Source organism: Passer domesticus, chromosome 32 (genome assembly GCF_036417665.1).
Source record: "Passer domesticus isolate bPasDom1 chromosome 32, bPasDom1.hap1, whole genome shotgun sequence".
In the NCBI taxonomy this organism is placed as follows: Eukaryota; Metazoa; Chordata; class Aves; order Passeriformes; family Passeridae; genus Passer; species Passer domesticus.
Window position 1 is genome coordinate 1,050,573 of NC_087505.1, and position 14,965 is coordinate 1,065,537.

General features: G+C 62.7%; 2 protein-coding genes across 2 annotated transcripts; one reads left to right on the forward strand and one right to left on the reverse strand.

Annotated features, from left to right (window-relative positions):
* Positions 1-792: 792 nt before the first annotated feature.
* Positions 793-11,494, forward strand: SV2A (synaptic vesicle glycoprotein 2A). The gene is made up of 13 exons (XM_064401505.1): positions 793-1,208; positions 3,195-3,926; positions 4,658-4,838; positions 5,400-5,551; positions 5,628-5,761; positions 6,077-6,166; positions 6,338-6,448; positions 6,529-6,617; positions 7,259-7,423; positions 7,522-7,655; positions 8,092-8,295; positions 9,041-9,200; positions 9,946-11,494. The coding sequence occupies exons 2-13, from the start codon at positions 3,347-3,349 to the stop codon at positions 10,127-10,129; spliced, it is 2,184 nt and encodes a 727-aa protein (XP_064257575.1). The 5' UTR covers positions 793-1,208; positions 3,195-3,346; the 3' UTR covers positions 10,130-11,494.
* Positions 11,495-11,571: 77 nt separating this feature from the next.
* BOLA1 (bolA family member 1) lies at positions 11,572-14,664 on the reverse strand. Its single transcript, XM_064401507.1, has 2 exons — positions 14,571-14,664; positions 11,572-13,040 (listed from the first exon to the last, which is right to left on the reverse strand). The coding sequence occupies exon 2, from the start codon at positions 13,028-13,030 to the stop codon at positions 12,617-12,619; it is 414 nt and encodes a 137-aa protein (XP_064257577.1). The 5' UTR covers positions 13,031-13,040; positions 14,571-14,664; the 3' UTR covers positions 11,572-12,616.
* Positions 14,665-14,965: the final 301 nt, after the last annotated feature.

Sequence of the window (14,965 nt, forward strand, 5' to 3'; positions counted from 1 at the left end):
GTCACAGGGTGCCCGAGGATGTGGCACTCCTTGTCCCCTCCCCAGGCTCGTGATGCCTGCAGGGCACAGCCTGGATCCTGGCGCTGCCCATTTCCTCCACTGCCAGCCTCATCCTGCACTTCCATCCCCCTTTTAGGGTTTTTTCTTCCCCAAAAGATGAATATCACAATTATTTCTCAGCTGCTGGGTCTCGAATCCTTCCCAGTGCAGGTTTTTCCCATCCCTGTTTTTCCATCTGAGGGGTGAAATGCTGATTTCGGTGGGTCCTGGCAGAGTGTGAGGCTTTGGGGTTGGCACCCTGGAAGTTGGGTCGGGTCAGCTCCTTGCAGGGATGGGTTGGGGCTCTGGGAATGTTGGGGTGCAGCTTGAAGGGGCTCTGGGAACACTGGAATGCCAGTGAAGGGGTCAGGGAATATTTTCCCTGTTGGGGCACCCCAAATCCCCCCCAGTCGGAGTCCCAGGAGCACCCAGCACCCCACAGCCCCGGGGTTTTGGGGCTGGAGAGCTGCAGCTCCCAATTTCCCACCCTCGGGAATCCATCCATGAGAAACGAGGGTGGCAATGTCCATCTCCAGCCCTAAAAATCCCCTAAAAAAAAAAAATAAATCCATCGGTGGCTTTTGTGTCGCGTTGTAGCCTCGGGGCCGAGCCTGACCAGCCCAGGCGGGGACGATTTGATCCCAAAAAATCCCAATCCAGCCCCGCGGAGGCCGTGACTCAGCCGTGACGGGGGCGGGGGCGGGCTGAGCTTCTCCGACAGCTCCGAGAGGGGGGGTCCCCGGCTGATGCCCCCCATCCCACCCCCCTCTCCCCTCCATCCGCAGCCTCGGGAGCGGCTCCATCGCGGCCGCTCCATCCCGGGAACCCCGCTCCCGCGGGAGCTCCGCTTGCGCATCCCGGGAGATCCATCGCCCCCCGGGGTGGGCCGAGCCCCCCGCCCCCGCCGAGCCCCCCCGGTTCTCCGGGGCTGATCCCTCCCTTCCCGGGGTGCGCCGATGGGCTCTCCCAGCGCTCCGTGTGCGCGGCGGAGGCTGCGGCGGTAGCGCCGGTACCCGGCAGCTCCCGGCGCTCCGCTCCGCTGCCGGAGCATCCTTTTGCTCTCCGCATCCCTTCCCGAGCATCCTTCCTCTCCGGAGCATCCTCCCTCTCCGGAGCATCCCTCTCGCCGGCGCCGGGAAGGAGCTGGAGCGGGGCGAGGGCTGAGCCAGGTAAGGGGGAGCAAAACGGGTTTATACCCCGCATCCCCCCTCCCCGCGGCGATAATCGGCGTCCTCGCTGGTGGATTCGGGGTTCGGCTTCCCCTTCCCCACTTGCTGTGGCCATTTTGTCCTGGAAAACCTTCCCCGGAGCCCGGCTCTGCCTTTGGATGTGCGTTTTTGGGGGGATCCTCTCATCCTCCCCCCACGCCGGCAGAGCAGCCCGAGGGGATCGGGAATTCGCCGCAGGGATGGGAGGGGGCAACCGGGGGGATTTTGGGGAAGGGGTAGCAGGGGGGGATGTTGGGGGGTGACCTTGGACACGAGCGATTCCCAACTCTTCCCCCTTGTCGCCATGTTCCTGGCGTTCCGCAGGGAGGCTGGGGGCTGCGGGGGGGTGAGGGGGGGGATGCAGCCCCCCAGCGCGGGACTCCCGGGGCTTTTGGGGTGCGCGTTCGCGTCGATCCTCGGCTCCTCTTGGGTGCGTGGAGGAGGAGACAGATCCGGCCCCGATAACCTTGTGCAGAGCTGTCCAACGCCACGGCGGGGCTGCAGGGCCAGCGGCGTGCTCAGCCCCCAGACTGGCATTTTTTGGGGATCTCCTGGACCCCCACATTTCAGGGGCTGTGGTCTGGGGGGATTTCTGCCCCTCTGGTGGGGTCAAACCCCCCATCTCAGCCAGCTCTGGCTCCTGGCGTCGGCTCGGCCGCTCGAGCCTCCCTGGTTTGTAGGGCCAGGGAGCCAGCCGTGACCTTGCTCCCCCAGCCCATCCTCTTCCTCACCGTGCCCCCCGCCTCTCCCTGCTCCCCCATTCCTCCTCCCGGCCCCCCAATACCTCCCGGAGTGTGGAATGCCGGCCCCACACGGGGAGGTTCCACAGGGAACCGCGAGCCTGGCTGGAGCAAAATGACCTTGCTCATGGACCGGCCCCTTCCAGGAGCCCCGGCGAGGGGCTGGGGTCTCCCCGCAGCCAGAGGGGACGGCACGGGGGGCGATTTGTCCTTTTATCCTGCAAAACCACCTGCCTGCCTCTGCTCGGGAGTGGGGGCCCGTGCTGTGCCGCAGCCCCCCTCCCTGCAGGGTTCCCGAGGAGCTAAATTTAGCATCCCTGCGTGCCCTGTCCCCTCGTCTGGGCAGGGGGGGACACGTCGCCGGCTGCGTCCCTCTGCCCGCAGCTCCTTCCCGCCTGGCCGCTGATAAAAACAGCGCTTGGGGGGGGTCACGATGGACCCCGAGGGTGGAGGAGCAGCAGAATGGGGCTGGGGGCTGCGGGTCCATCCCTGTCACGAGCTGAGCCGGGCTCTGTGCAGTGGGAGTGGGGAAGGGAGGGTGGGATGCTGCGATGAGAGGGGACATGGAGATGCCACCCCCAGGTGTTTGGATGCCCCTCTGCTCCTCCCGGGGGGCTCGTGGTACCCCCCAGCCCCCTTTGGCCGGGTCAGCATCTGCCAGTGCTGGCGTCTCCCACTGTAAATACTGCCTGGCAGCTCCTGCAGCGAGCGTGGCCTGGCACGCTCGGGTCACTGTCACCCGAGGGACCCCCCCAGGGATCCTCTGAGGGGCTGCTGTGCCCTGAGGCACCCAGCCAGGGCAGTGCTGGGAGGGTTTGGGGACCCCTTCATCCTCCCTGTGGTGCCCAGGGAAATGGGGAGCAGACCTGCTAATTTGGGGGGATGGAGTGGGGCTGCTCAGGGGCAGCCGTGCCCCTGGTGTCCCCCCAGCTCCCCCCGGTGTCCCCCCAGCTCCCCCTGTGCTTTGGGATGAGGGCAGAAGGGATGGATCCAGGGGGACTGGGGGGGTCCCAGTGAACTGTGGCAGCCGGAGCCCCCCAGGTGAGGGGAAGGGGCTGGCATGGAGCCAGCCTGTCCCCACTCCCCTGCTGCTCCACCCGGGGGTCCCCAAATCCTCCCGTTTCCACCTGAGACGGAGAAAAAATGTGAGGTGGCACACAGGGCCACCACCACCCAACCTCAGCCTGGTTTCCTCTGGGCTCCCCAGGTCCAGGCTGGCATCCAGGGTCCTCCCACACCCCGTTCCACGGATGGGTAGCTCCACCACCCCTCTCCCCTCACCCCGGGCCTGAGGGCGCAGCCCCCCACGCAGAGACCCCCCCGTGCCCCGCCAGCGCCCCGTGCCAGCCCGAGGCCACCATGGACGAGTCGTTCCGGGACCGGACCGCGTTCATCCGCGGCGCCAAGGACATCGCCAAGGAGGTGAAGAAGCACGCGGCCAAGAAGGTGAGCCGGGGAATGGACCGAGTGCAGGACGAGTACACCCGGCGCTCCTACTCCCGCTTCGAGGAGGAGGAGGACGACGAAGACTACGCGCCCCAGGACGGCTACTACCGGGGGGGCGAGGGGGCCAACGAGGAGGAGGGGGTGTCCAGCGACGCCACCGAAGGCCACGATGAGGAGGATGAGATCTACGAGGGCGAGTACCAAGGGATCCCCCGGCAGGAGTCGCTGAAGGGGGGGGAGCGCCTGGGGGCCGCGGCGGCCGCCGGCGCGTTCGACGACAGCGAGGGGCAGCGGAGGAAGGACCGGGAGGAGCTGGCGCAGCAGTACGAGCTCATCCTGCAGGAGTGCGGCCACGGCCGGTTCCAGTGGACCCTCTACTTTGTCCTGGGCCTGGCCCTCATGGCTGATGGCGTGGAGATCTTCGTGGTGGGCTTCGTCCTGCCCAGCGCCGAGAAGGACATGTGCCTCTCCGACTCCAACAAGGGCATGCTGGGTGAGGAGAGGGGCACGGGGGTGTGGGAGTCGTGGCTGGGGGGACAGGGGGGTCAGGGGGACGTGGAGGGGCACTGGGAGATGTGGGGGTGCAGAGATGTAGGGGGACATGAGGACACGTGGGGGCAGGGAAGCACAGGAGGGTGAGGATGGGGAAGGACATGGGGGGCTCAGGAAGGTGTGGGGGGGTCACAGGGGTTATGGAAGAACACAGGAAGAATTGGGAGGCCGAGAGGCCCCTCAGTGGGGTCTAGGAAGGGATGTGGGGACGAGGAGGGGTGCAGGACCCCACCATCCTCTTCCTCCCAGTCCCACACTGGTGCCCACATGAGCAGCTGCAGGGAGTGAGCTCAGGAATTTGGGCTGACTAGTGGATGCTGAGACTGGGTTTGGGGGGCCATGGGGGGCTTTGTTCCATCCCTTCCCCCTTCTCTGTGATGCCTGCTGGAGCCTGACACCCCCCCAAACCCCAGGGGACACCAGTGCCCCCCATCCCTGAGATGTGGCAATCGGGGGACAGGGTGAGGGGCTGGCTGTGGGAGTCCTGGGGGCACACCTGCCCCCCATGTCCCACAGTCCCTGAGCAGGGCAGGGGGACAACAGGGCATTCTGTCCCCTCCCTCCACGGGGACGCAGTGTTTTGGGTCCCTGCCCCAGTGCCGAGGGTGCTCTTGGGGTGCAGGTCCCCGTGCCCCCCAGCACTGACCTGGCTGCGTGTGTCCCCCTCCCCAGGACTCATCGTGTACCTGGGCATGATGGTGGGCGCGTTCGTGTGGGGCGGGCTGGCCGACCGGCTGGGCCGAAGGCAGTGCCTCCTCATCTCCCTCTCCGTCAACAGCGTCTTCGCCTTCTTCTCCTCCTTCGTCCAGGGCTACGGCACCTTCCTCTTCTGCCGCCTGCTCTCGGGCGTGGGGTAAGGGGGGCCCAGCTGATGTGTTTGAGTCGCCCCCAGATGATGGAAGGAATGATGAACCTGACTCCGTGTTCTTAGACGGCTAGTTTATTATTTTATGATATTATATTGTAGTAAAGAGTGCTAAACTGTACTATATATAAACTATACTATGATAAATTAAACTGTACTAAAGTATCCTTTCTGTATGCTAAATAATACAGAAAGGATACTTGGAGAAGGTTAAAAAGATAATAATGAAAACTCGTGACTCCCTCCAGAGTCCCGACACAGCCTGGCACAAAACAATTCACATGAAGCCAATGAAACAATCACCTGTGGGTGAAAAACCTCCAACCACATTCCAAAGCAGCAAAACACAGGAGAAGCAAATCAGATAATTGTTGTTCCCCTTTTCCTCTGAGGCTTCTCAGCTTCCCAGCAGAAAAATCCTGGGCAAAGGGGGTTTTTCCAGGAAACGTGAATGCCACACAGGGACCCCCCGAGCAGGGGCTGCCCTCCCTGCTGTGCGTGGTGGCCGTGGGGCAGGGGGTGACGCCGCTTCCCCCCCTCCACCCCCAGCATCGGCGGCTCCATCCCCATCGTCTTCTCCTACTTCTCGGAGTTCCTGGCGCAGGAGAAGCGCGGGGAGCACCTGAGCTGGCTCTGCATGTTCTGGATGATCGGGGGCATCTACGCGTCCGCCATGGCCTGGGCCATCATCCCCCACTACGGTAGGAGCCCTGGGCTGGTGGCACGCAGGGCGTGCGCCGGGGCTCGGCCCCACCGCCCTGTCCTGTCCCTGTCCAGGCTGGAGCTTCCAGATGGGCTCTGCGTACCAATTCCACAGCTGGAGGGTTTTTGTCCTTGTCTGCGCCTTCCCCTCGGTCTTCGCCATCGGGGCGCTCACCACCATGCCGGAGAGCCCACGCTTCTACCTGGAGGTGGGGTCTGGGGGGCATCAGGGTCCTTGAGAGTCCCCAGGAAGGGACGCCCAGGTCGGGGTGGAGACGGGGCAACCCAGACAGGGGGTGGTGAGGTCTGGACAGGAAGCCCCAGATGGGTTTTGGAGAGGGGTGGGACTGGGCAGGAACCCCCCAAGGGGGTGATGGGACCCCGAGGGATGGGGGGACCCTGAGGAGGTGATGAAGATGGGGGAGGGATCGCCGGGTGGGTGGTGGAACCCAGGCAGGGATTGCTGATGGGGGGTCAGGGTCCAGTTTGGGGTGTCCCAGGGTGACCTGTCCCTGCCCTCACAGAACGGGAAGCACGACGAGGCCTGGATGGTGCTGAAGCAGGTCCATGACACCAACATGAGGGCCAAGGGCCACCCCGAGAGGGTCTTCTCGGTAAGAACCCCCCCAGGGCTGAGCCTTGGGGTCCCCAGCACCCCAAGCAAGGGTGGGGTGTCCTCCAGGAGCAGGGGTGCAATTCCCACCAGGGGAATGCTGCTGTAACAGGTGGGGAAACTGAGGCACAAGGCGGTGCTTCCTGGTGTCCCCAGACTGTCCCACCCACAGGTCACCCACATCAAGACCATCAAGCGGGAGGACGAGCTCATCGAGATCCAGTCGGACACCGGGACGTGGTACCGGCGCTGGCTGGTCCGATGCCTCAACCTGTCCCAGCAGGTGAGGCCGGGGCCACCCAGGGCTCCCTGCGCCCCCCCGTCACCTGCCGGGCCCTTGTCACCTCCCGTGTGCCTCTGCAGGTCTGGAGCAACTTCCAGCAGTGCTTCGTGCCCGAGTACCGGCGGGTGACGCTGATGATGATGGCGGTGTGGTTCACCATGTCCTTCAGGTGCTGCGGGGCGGGATGGGATCCATGGGATGGGATGGGATGGGATCCATGGGATGGGATGGGATGGGATCAATGGGATGGGATGGGATGGGATCCATGGGATGGGATCCATGGGATGGGATGGGATCCATGGGATGGGATGGGATGGGATGGGATCATGGGATCAATGGGATGGGATGGGATGGGATGGGATGGGATGGGATGGGATGGGATGGGATGGGATCCATGGGATGGGATGGGATGGGATGGGATGGGATCATGGGATCAATGGGATGGGATGGGATCTATGGGATGGGATGGGATCAATGGGATGGGATGGGATGGGATGGGATGGGATGGGATGGGATGGGATGGGATGGGATGGGATGGGATGGGATGGGATGGGATGGGATCATGGGATCATGGGATCAATGGGATGGGATGGGATGGAATGGGATGAATAGGATGGGATCATGGGATCAATGGGATGGGATGGGATCCATGGGATGGGATGGGATCCACGGGATGGGACAGCACTGAGTGGGATGGGATGGAACAAGCATCACTGGGATGGCACTGGGAGCTCAGGGCTGGTTGTGGGAGCCCCGGGCCAGCGCTGGCGAGCCCAGGTGTGTGGTGCCCGCTCACCCCTGTCCCCGCAGCTACTACGGGCTCACCGTGTGGTTCCCGGACATGATCAAGCACCTGCAGAGCATCGAGTACGCGTCGCGCACGAAGCTCTTCACGCGCGAGAAGGTGCGGCACTTCACCTTCAACTTCACCCTGGAGAACCAGGTGCACCGTGGTGGGGAGTACTTCAACGACAAGTGAGTGAGGGGAGGCTGAGCCTGGGGTCGCTGAGCTTGGGGCTGCCCCGCACAGGGGTGGGGGGCATCGGGGGTCTCCCTCCTGTCCCCCCGTGCAGGTTCATCGGGCTGAAGATGAAGTCAGTGACGTTCGAGGACTCGCTCTTTGAGGAGTGTTACTTCGAGGACATCACTTCCAGCAACACCTTCTTCAAGAACTGCACCTTCATCTCCACCGTCTTCTACAACACAGGTGGGGGAATGGGATCCCTGGGAGGGGGTGACCCCCAGTTTTGAGGGAGAGGGGGGTGGGCCACCAGCTTGGAGGAAGGTCAGGAAAGTCCTCAGGGGCATGATGGAGTTGGGGTGATTGAGAAAATGTGATCTCCCCAGGGTTTTGGTGGAGATGGGGGTGAGCCATCAGCTTGGAGGAAGGTCAGGAAAGCCCCCAGTGGCATGATGGAGTTGGGGTGGTCAAGATAATGTGACCCACCAGGGTTTTGATGGAGACGGGGGTGAGCCATCAGCCTGGAGGAAGGTCCCCAGTGGCATGATGGAGTGGTGGAGATAAGGAGCAGGGTGGTCCCCAGGGGGGTGATGGAGGTGTGGTTGACCCACCAGGTGGGGTGGGAGAGGCCAGACAGGTGTGCACAGAGATGGGGTGACCCCATGGGCCACTGTCCCCCCAGATCTGTTCGAGTACAAGTTCATCAACAGCCGGGTGGTGAACAGCACGTTCCTGCACAACAAGGAGGGCTGCCAGCTGGACTTCAGCGACGACAACAACGCCTACATGATCTACTTCGTCAGCTTCCTGGGCACCCTGGCTGTGCTCCCTGGGAACATCGTCTCGGCCCTGCTCATGGACAAGATCGGCCGCCTGCGCATGCTGGGTGGGCAGCGGGGTGGCCTTGGTGGGGCTGGGGGGTCCTGGAGGTGCCTTCCAGCCCAAACCAGGCTCTTGATCTTCTTGACCCACCACCAACACCTTCACCCTGTTGGTCACCCCACCTCCATCATCCTTTTGGGGACTTTCCTGATCCTCCTCCCACCCGTTGGTCACCTCCATCTCCGGTGACCTCTTGGGGACCTCTGGTGGGTCACACCCATCTCTTGACCCACCACCCTCACCTTTACCCTTTGGGGGCTTTCCTGATCCTCCTCCCACCTCCATCTCTGGTCACCTCTTGGGGACCTCCTGGTGGGTCACTCCCATCCATCTCTTGACCCACCATCAACACCTTTACCCTGTTGGTCACTCCACCTCCCTCACCCTTTTGGGGACTTTCCTGATCCTCCTCCCACCCATTGGTCACCTCCATTTCTGGTGATCTTTTGGGGACCTCCTGGAGGTCACCCCCATCTCTTGACCTTTACCCTTTGGGGACTTTCCTGATCCTCCTCTCCCTCCACCTCTGGTCACCTCTTGGGGACCTCCTGGTGGATCACCCCCATTCCTTGACCCACCACCCTCACCTTTACCCTTTGGGGACTTTCCTGATCCTCCTCCCACCTCCATCTCTGGTGACCTTTTGGGGTCACCCCCACCTCCCTCTCCCTTTTGGGACTGTCAGCCCCGCCCAGCCCCACCTCGTGCCTCAGTTTCCCCATGCTCTGACGTGTCCACGTGTCCTGCAGCCGGCTCCAGCGTCATGTCCTGCATCAGCTGCTTCTTCCTGTCCTTTGGGAACAGCGAGTCTGCCATGATCGCCCTGCTCTGCCTCTTTGGGGGGGTCAGCATCGCCTCCTGGAACGCGCTCGACGTGCTCACCGTGGAGCTGTACCCCTCTGACAAGAGGTGGGGGCCTGGCACGGAGATTTTGGGGGCAAGGAGTGAAGTTTTGGGTGGAAGAAGTGAAGTTTTGGGTGTTGGGTGGGAGGTTTTGGTGCAAGGAGTGAAGTTTTGGGAGCTGGGTGCCCATTTCAGGGCTTTGAGTTCCCATTTTGGGGTGCTGAATGCCAATCTAAGATTTTGGAGTTCCCATTTTGGGGTGCTGGGGTGCCCATTTCAGGGTTTTGAGTTCCTTTTTTGGAGTGCTGGGTGCCCATTTCAGGGCTGAGTTCCTTTTATGGGGTGCTCATTTCAGGGTTTGAAGCTCCCATTTTGGGGTGCTGGATGCCAATTTAAGGGTTTGGAGTTCCAATTTTGGGATGCTGGATGCCAATCTAAGGGTTTTCACTTCCCATTTTGGGGTGCTGGGTGCCCATTTAAGGGTTTGGAGTTCCCATTTTGGGGTGCTGGGTGCCCATTTCAGGGTTTGGAGCTCCCATTTTGGGGTGCTGGGTGCCAGTCTAAGAGTTTTGAGTTCCTTTTTTGGGGTGCTGGGTGCCAATCTAAGGGTTTGGAGTTCCCATTTTGGGGTGCTGGATGCCCATTTCAGGGTTTTCACTTCCCACTTTGGAGTCCTGGGTGCCCATTTCAGCCTTCCAGGCGCCAATTTCACGGTGCCACCTGCCCTCTGCAGGTGCCCACGAGGCTGGGCACCCACCCCTACCCCCGGGTGGTGCCCCCCACCAACCCCACCCCTCCTCACCCTCCCCAGGACGACGGCGTTCGGCTTCCTGAACGCTCTGTGCAAGCTGGCAGCCGTGCTGGGCATCAGCATCTTCACCTCCTTCGTGGGCATCACCAAGGCCGTGCCCATCCTGTTCGCCTCGGCTGCGCTGGCCCTCGGCAGCTCCCTGGCCCTCAAACTGCCCGAGACAAGGGGGCAGGTCCTGCAGTGATGGGGGGCTGGGGGAGAGGGACCCCCCCTTCCGCGGGGTGCCCCCCAAATCCAGCGTTTTGCCCCCCCCACTCCTCCCTCTCTCCTCGTGCCCCTGGGATTAGTCGCGTTAGACACTGTGAAATGTCTTGGAGCATTTGGGATCTTTTTCATTTGCACTTGGACCCCCCCCCAAAAAAAATCACCTTGTACCCCCAAAATTTCCCTGATACCTCCAGCTCCCCCCCAAAATTCCCCTCAGACCCCTCCTCAAACCTCCAATTCTCCCCCCCAGTTTCTTTTCTTGGTGTCATCCCCTGTGTGCTGCTCATTCCTGGGGGGCTGTGGGACAGGATTGAGGGGGGGCCCTGGCCCTCTGAGCCCCCACACCTCTGTGCACCCCCCCAAATCCCTGCTGAGCCGAGGAGCAGGAGGATGAAGTGTATTGGGGGGGGATGCCCCCCTGTGCCTCAGTTTCCCCATCCCTGTGGAGGGCAACCAGCAGGATCCCCCATGAATTTTTTTGGGGGGGCATCTGGGGGTGCCAAGAGCCCTTGGGGTGCCTCAGCAATGCCTGGGGGTGGGGGAGCAGAGAATATTGGGGTGCTGGGGTACAGAATCCCCTTGACAATTTTAGGGTGCCCCCCCCTTATAAAGCACATGCTCCCCCCTTTCCCCCCCCAATTTTTGGGGTGCCCAACTTTCAGGGTGCAAAGCACATCCCCCCCCCCCCCCGCCACCCCCCAGCCCCAAACCTTGGAATCATTTGGGGTGCAGCAGCGGGGGACCCCCAAAACTGCCAGGTAGGGATTTTTAACTGATTTTTAAAGGATTTTCCCTATTTGAGGGAGGCTGGTGTGGGTTCGGGGGGGGCTCCCTGCACCCCCTTTTCCTCCTCCCAGCACCCCATGCCCCCCCCCACATCCCCTATTAATACCCCCCCCTTTTACCTCCCCCCACCCCAAAACCACCAGCGGTTTGCAAAGCACAAACAAAGCCCCTATCCCCCCTCCCAAAAAAAAAAAAAAAGGGGGTACAAGGGGTCCCCAGTGCTCAAATCGGGGTTCAGGGGGGGTCCCCAGTGCTCAAATCGGGGTTCAGGGGGGTCCCCAGTGCTGTGCCCCCTCAAAACTTGGGGTTTGGGGGGGTCCCCCATGCTCTGCCCCCTTCCCACAGGGCTGGGCAGGGTTGGTCAGAGCTGGGGAGCCCCCCCACCCCCAGGGCAGCCCCCCACCCCCATTCCAAGCAGCCCCCCGTGTGCTTTGTCCCCTCCTTGGTGTAGCTGGTCCTTGGGGGGCCCCCCCCGGCCCCCCCCTGTAGCTCTGTCGTGCCGTGCTGTAGTTTCAGGTGTTTGTAAATTAATTAAAATGGAAAAAAAACCAAAAAACCATCCCAAAAAAAAAAAACAGAAAAGAATTGCCAATCCCCCCCTGCAAAAAAAAAAAAGGATTCTCCAGCCCCAGCTGCCCACAGAAAACATTTATTTAAATTAATTCAGGTGCAACGGGAGGGACACCCCAAAAATCCACAGCAGGGTGGGAGCAGGGAGGGGGTGGGTCCAGCTTGGGGGTGCTATGGCGTGTGGGGGGGTCACCCCCATTACTTTTGTCCCCTCCCAAACACCAGGGTGGGGGTCCCGTGAGCCCCATGCTGTTCCTGGGGGGGTTCCCATGAGCTGCACAGGGTTCCTGAGGGGGTCCTGTGATTCTTGGGGGGCTCCTGGCAGCCCCACATTGATCCTGGGGGGGGGTCCTGTGAGCCCCACGTTGCTCCTGGGGGGGTCCCATGAGCCCCATGTTGCTCCTGGCAGCCCCACGTTGTTCCTGGGGGGGGGTCCTGGCAGCCCCACAAGGTTCTTGAGGAGGTCCTGTTGTTCCTGGGGGGCTCCTGGCAGCCCCACACGGTTCCTGGGGGGGTCCTGTGAGCCCCATGCTGTTCCTGGGGGGTCCTGTTGTTTTTGGGGGGCTCCTGGCAGCCCCACATTGATCCTGGGGGGGTCTTGGCAGCCCCACAAGGTTCCTGGGGGGGGTCCTGGCAGCCCCACAAGGTTCTTGAGGAGGTCCTGTTGTTCCTGGGGGGGTCCTGGCAGCCCCACACGGTTCCTGGGGGGGGCCCCCAGGAGCCCCACGCTGTTCTTCGGGTGTCCCGTTGCTCCTGGGGGGCTCCCATGACCCCCACGCTGCTCCTGGGGGGGGTCCCAGGAGCCCCACGTTGTTCTTGGGGGGGTTCCCATGAGCCCCATGCTGTTCTTGAGGGTGTCCCGTTGTTCTTGGGGGGGGGGTTCCAGGAGCCCCACAAGATTCCTGGGGGGCTCCCATGACCCCCACGCTGCTCCTGGGGGGGGTCCCGTGAGTCCCACACAGTTCTTGAGGGTGTCCCGTTGTTCCTGGGGGGCTCCCAGGAGCCCCACATTGTTCTTGGGGGGGGTCCTGTGAGTCCCACACAGTTCTTGAGGGGGTCCCGTTGCTCCTGGGGGGCTCCAGCTGCCCCCGGCGCTCCCCCAGCGCCGTCACTGCTTCCCCGCCTCCTCCTCCTCCTCCTCCCCGGCCCCGCGGCGCTTCTCCCTCTTGGAGCCGCCCAGGCAGGGGGGCGCGGGGGGGTTCTGGGGGTCGCTGTGCCACTGCTCGGGGGTGCGGGCGGTGAGCTGCAGGGCGTGCAGGGGCCCGGCCAGCTCGGCCCGCAGCGCCTCGTGCACCAGGCGGTGCCGCTGCAGCGGCGGCAGCCCCGCGAAGCGCCCGCTCACCACCAGCACCCCGAAGTGGGTCTCGGCTCCGGGGGGGCCCCCGTGCCGGGGGGAGTCGTCCCGGATCTCCAGGTGGGTGGGCTGGAGGGCCGCAGTCAGCTTGGCACGGATGGTGCGGGCCAGGGGACCCCCCGTGCCCCCCATGGCTCCCCGGGCGGCCGCAAGGAGGGGACCCCGCATCCGAGAAGGGCTGCAAGAGACAGGGGGGATTGGGGGGTGCAGGGGGAGAAACCCCCCCAGGAATGGACCCCGCATCCGAGAAGGGCTGCAAGAGACAGGGGGGATTAGGGGGATAAACCCCCCCCAGGAATGGACCCAGAATTGGGGAAGGGCTGTGGGATTTGGGGGGGTGCAGGGGGAGAAACCCCCCCAGGAGAGGACCCAGTATCAGAGAAGGGCTGTGGGATTTGGGGGTGCAAGGAAACCCCCCCAGGAGAGGACCCAGCATTGGGGAAGGGCTGTGGGATTTGGGGTACAAGGAGAGAAACCCCCCCAGGAGAGGACCCAGCATTGGGGAAGGGCTGTGGGATTTGGGGGTACAGGAGGAGAGGCACCCCCAGGCCCTAGGAGAGGAGAAGGGCTGCAAGAGAGAGGGGGGATTTAGGGGGTGCAAGGAGAGAAACCCCTCCAGGAGAGGACCCAGTATTGGGGAAGGGCTGTGGGATTGGGGGGTGAAAGGAGAGAAACCCCCCCCCCAGGAGAGGACCCAGTATTGGGGAAGGGCTGTGGGATTGGGGGATGAAAGGAGAGAGGCCCCTCAGCCCCCAGGAAAGGAGAAGGGCTGCAAGAGAGAGGGGGGATTTGGGGGTACAGGAGGACCCCCCCAGACCCCAGGAGAGGAGAAGGGTAAAACAATGGGGTGCTGTGGGGGATGGAATGGGGAATAAGGGGGGCTGGAATGAGGAATAACGGGGTGCTAAGGGTGGAATAGGGAATAAGGGGGTGCTGGAGGGGGTGAAATGGGGAATAAGGGAGTGCTAGGAGCGGTGGAAGGGGAATAAGAGGGGCTTAGGGTGGTGGAATGTGGAATAAGGGGGTGCTGAGGGTGGAATAGGGAATAAGGGGGGCTTGGGGGGGGTGGAACAGGGAATAAGGGGGGCTTGAGGGGGGTGAAATAGGGAATAAGGGGGGACTGGGGGCAGTGGAAGGGGGAATAAGGAGGGCTGGAATGAGGAATAAGGGGGTGCTGAGGGTGGAATAGGGAATAAGGGGGTGCTGGAGGGGGTGAAATGGGGAATAAGAGGGGCTTGTGGGGGTGGAAGGGGGAACAAGAGGGGTTGGAATGAGGAATAAGGGGGTGCTGGGGGGGGTGGAATGGTGAATATGAGGGTGCTGGGAGCGGCGGAAGGGGAATAAGGGGGGCTGGGGGCAGTGGTAGGAGGAATAAGGGGGCTGGAATGAGGAATAACGGGGTGCTGAGGGTGGAATAGGGAATAAGGGGGTGCTGGAGGGGGTGGAATGCGGAATAAGGGGGGGCTGGGGAGGGGTGTAATTCGGAATAAAGGGGTGCTGGGGGCGGCGGGTCTGGGGGGAGGCCCTGCTGGGCCCGGAGCTCTCGGGAAGGGCCTGACCCCCCCCTCAGAGCCCGCCTGTGCCCCGCGACCCTCCCACAGGACACCCCCGGGCACCAGCAGGTGCTGCCCGAGCTCCCAAAGCCCTCGGGACCCTCCCGGTGCCCCCGGTACCCTCCCGGTGCCCCCGGGGCCCTCACGGCCCTCACCGCCCGCTCCGCTCGGGATCGCCGCCGCCGCGTGACGCCGCCGTCACGTGCACCGCCCAACCCCGCCCATCCCCGGCCAGCCCCGCCCCCTACGCGCAGACCACGCCTTTTTATCCTTATATGGTTAAATGGGTGGAGAGCGATACGTGGGGCGGGGCCAGGCGTGCTTGGGGACACGGAGGGGACACGATTTCCAAACAGGAGCTGAATTTTGGGGTTCTCACCAGACAGTGCCCAAATTTTTCCAGGTTCATCCTGATTTTCCTGCTTTTATCCTGATTTTTCTGTATTCACCCCTATTTTTCCAGCGTCGCCCTCATATTTTCCAGATTCGCTATAATTTTTTATTTCTCCTCAATTTTTTTCTTATTATTTTCCTAATTTCTTCCTGATTT

Coding starts and splice junctions, on each gene's coding strand:
- SV2A (XM_064401505.1), top strand. CDS start 3,347: ATGGACGAGTCGTTCCGGGACCGGACCGCGTTCATCCGCGGCGCCAAG. Junction 6,167..6,337: donor ACCCCGAGAGGGTCTTCTCG/GTAAGAACCCCC, acceptor TCCCACCCACAG/GTCACCCACATCAAGACCAT. Junction 7,656..8,091: donor CACCGTCTTCTACAACACAG/GTGGGGGAATGG, acceptor CTGTCCCCCCAG/ATCTGTTCGAGTACAAGTTC.
- BOLA1 (XM_064401507.1), bottom strand. CDS start 13,030: ATGCGGGGTCCCCTCCTTGCGGCCGCCCGGGGAGCCATGGGGGGCACG.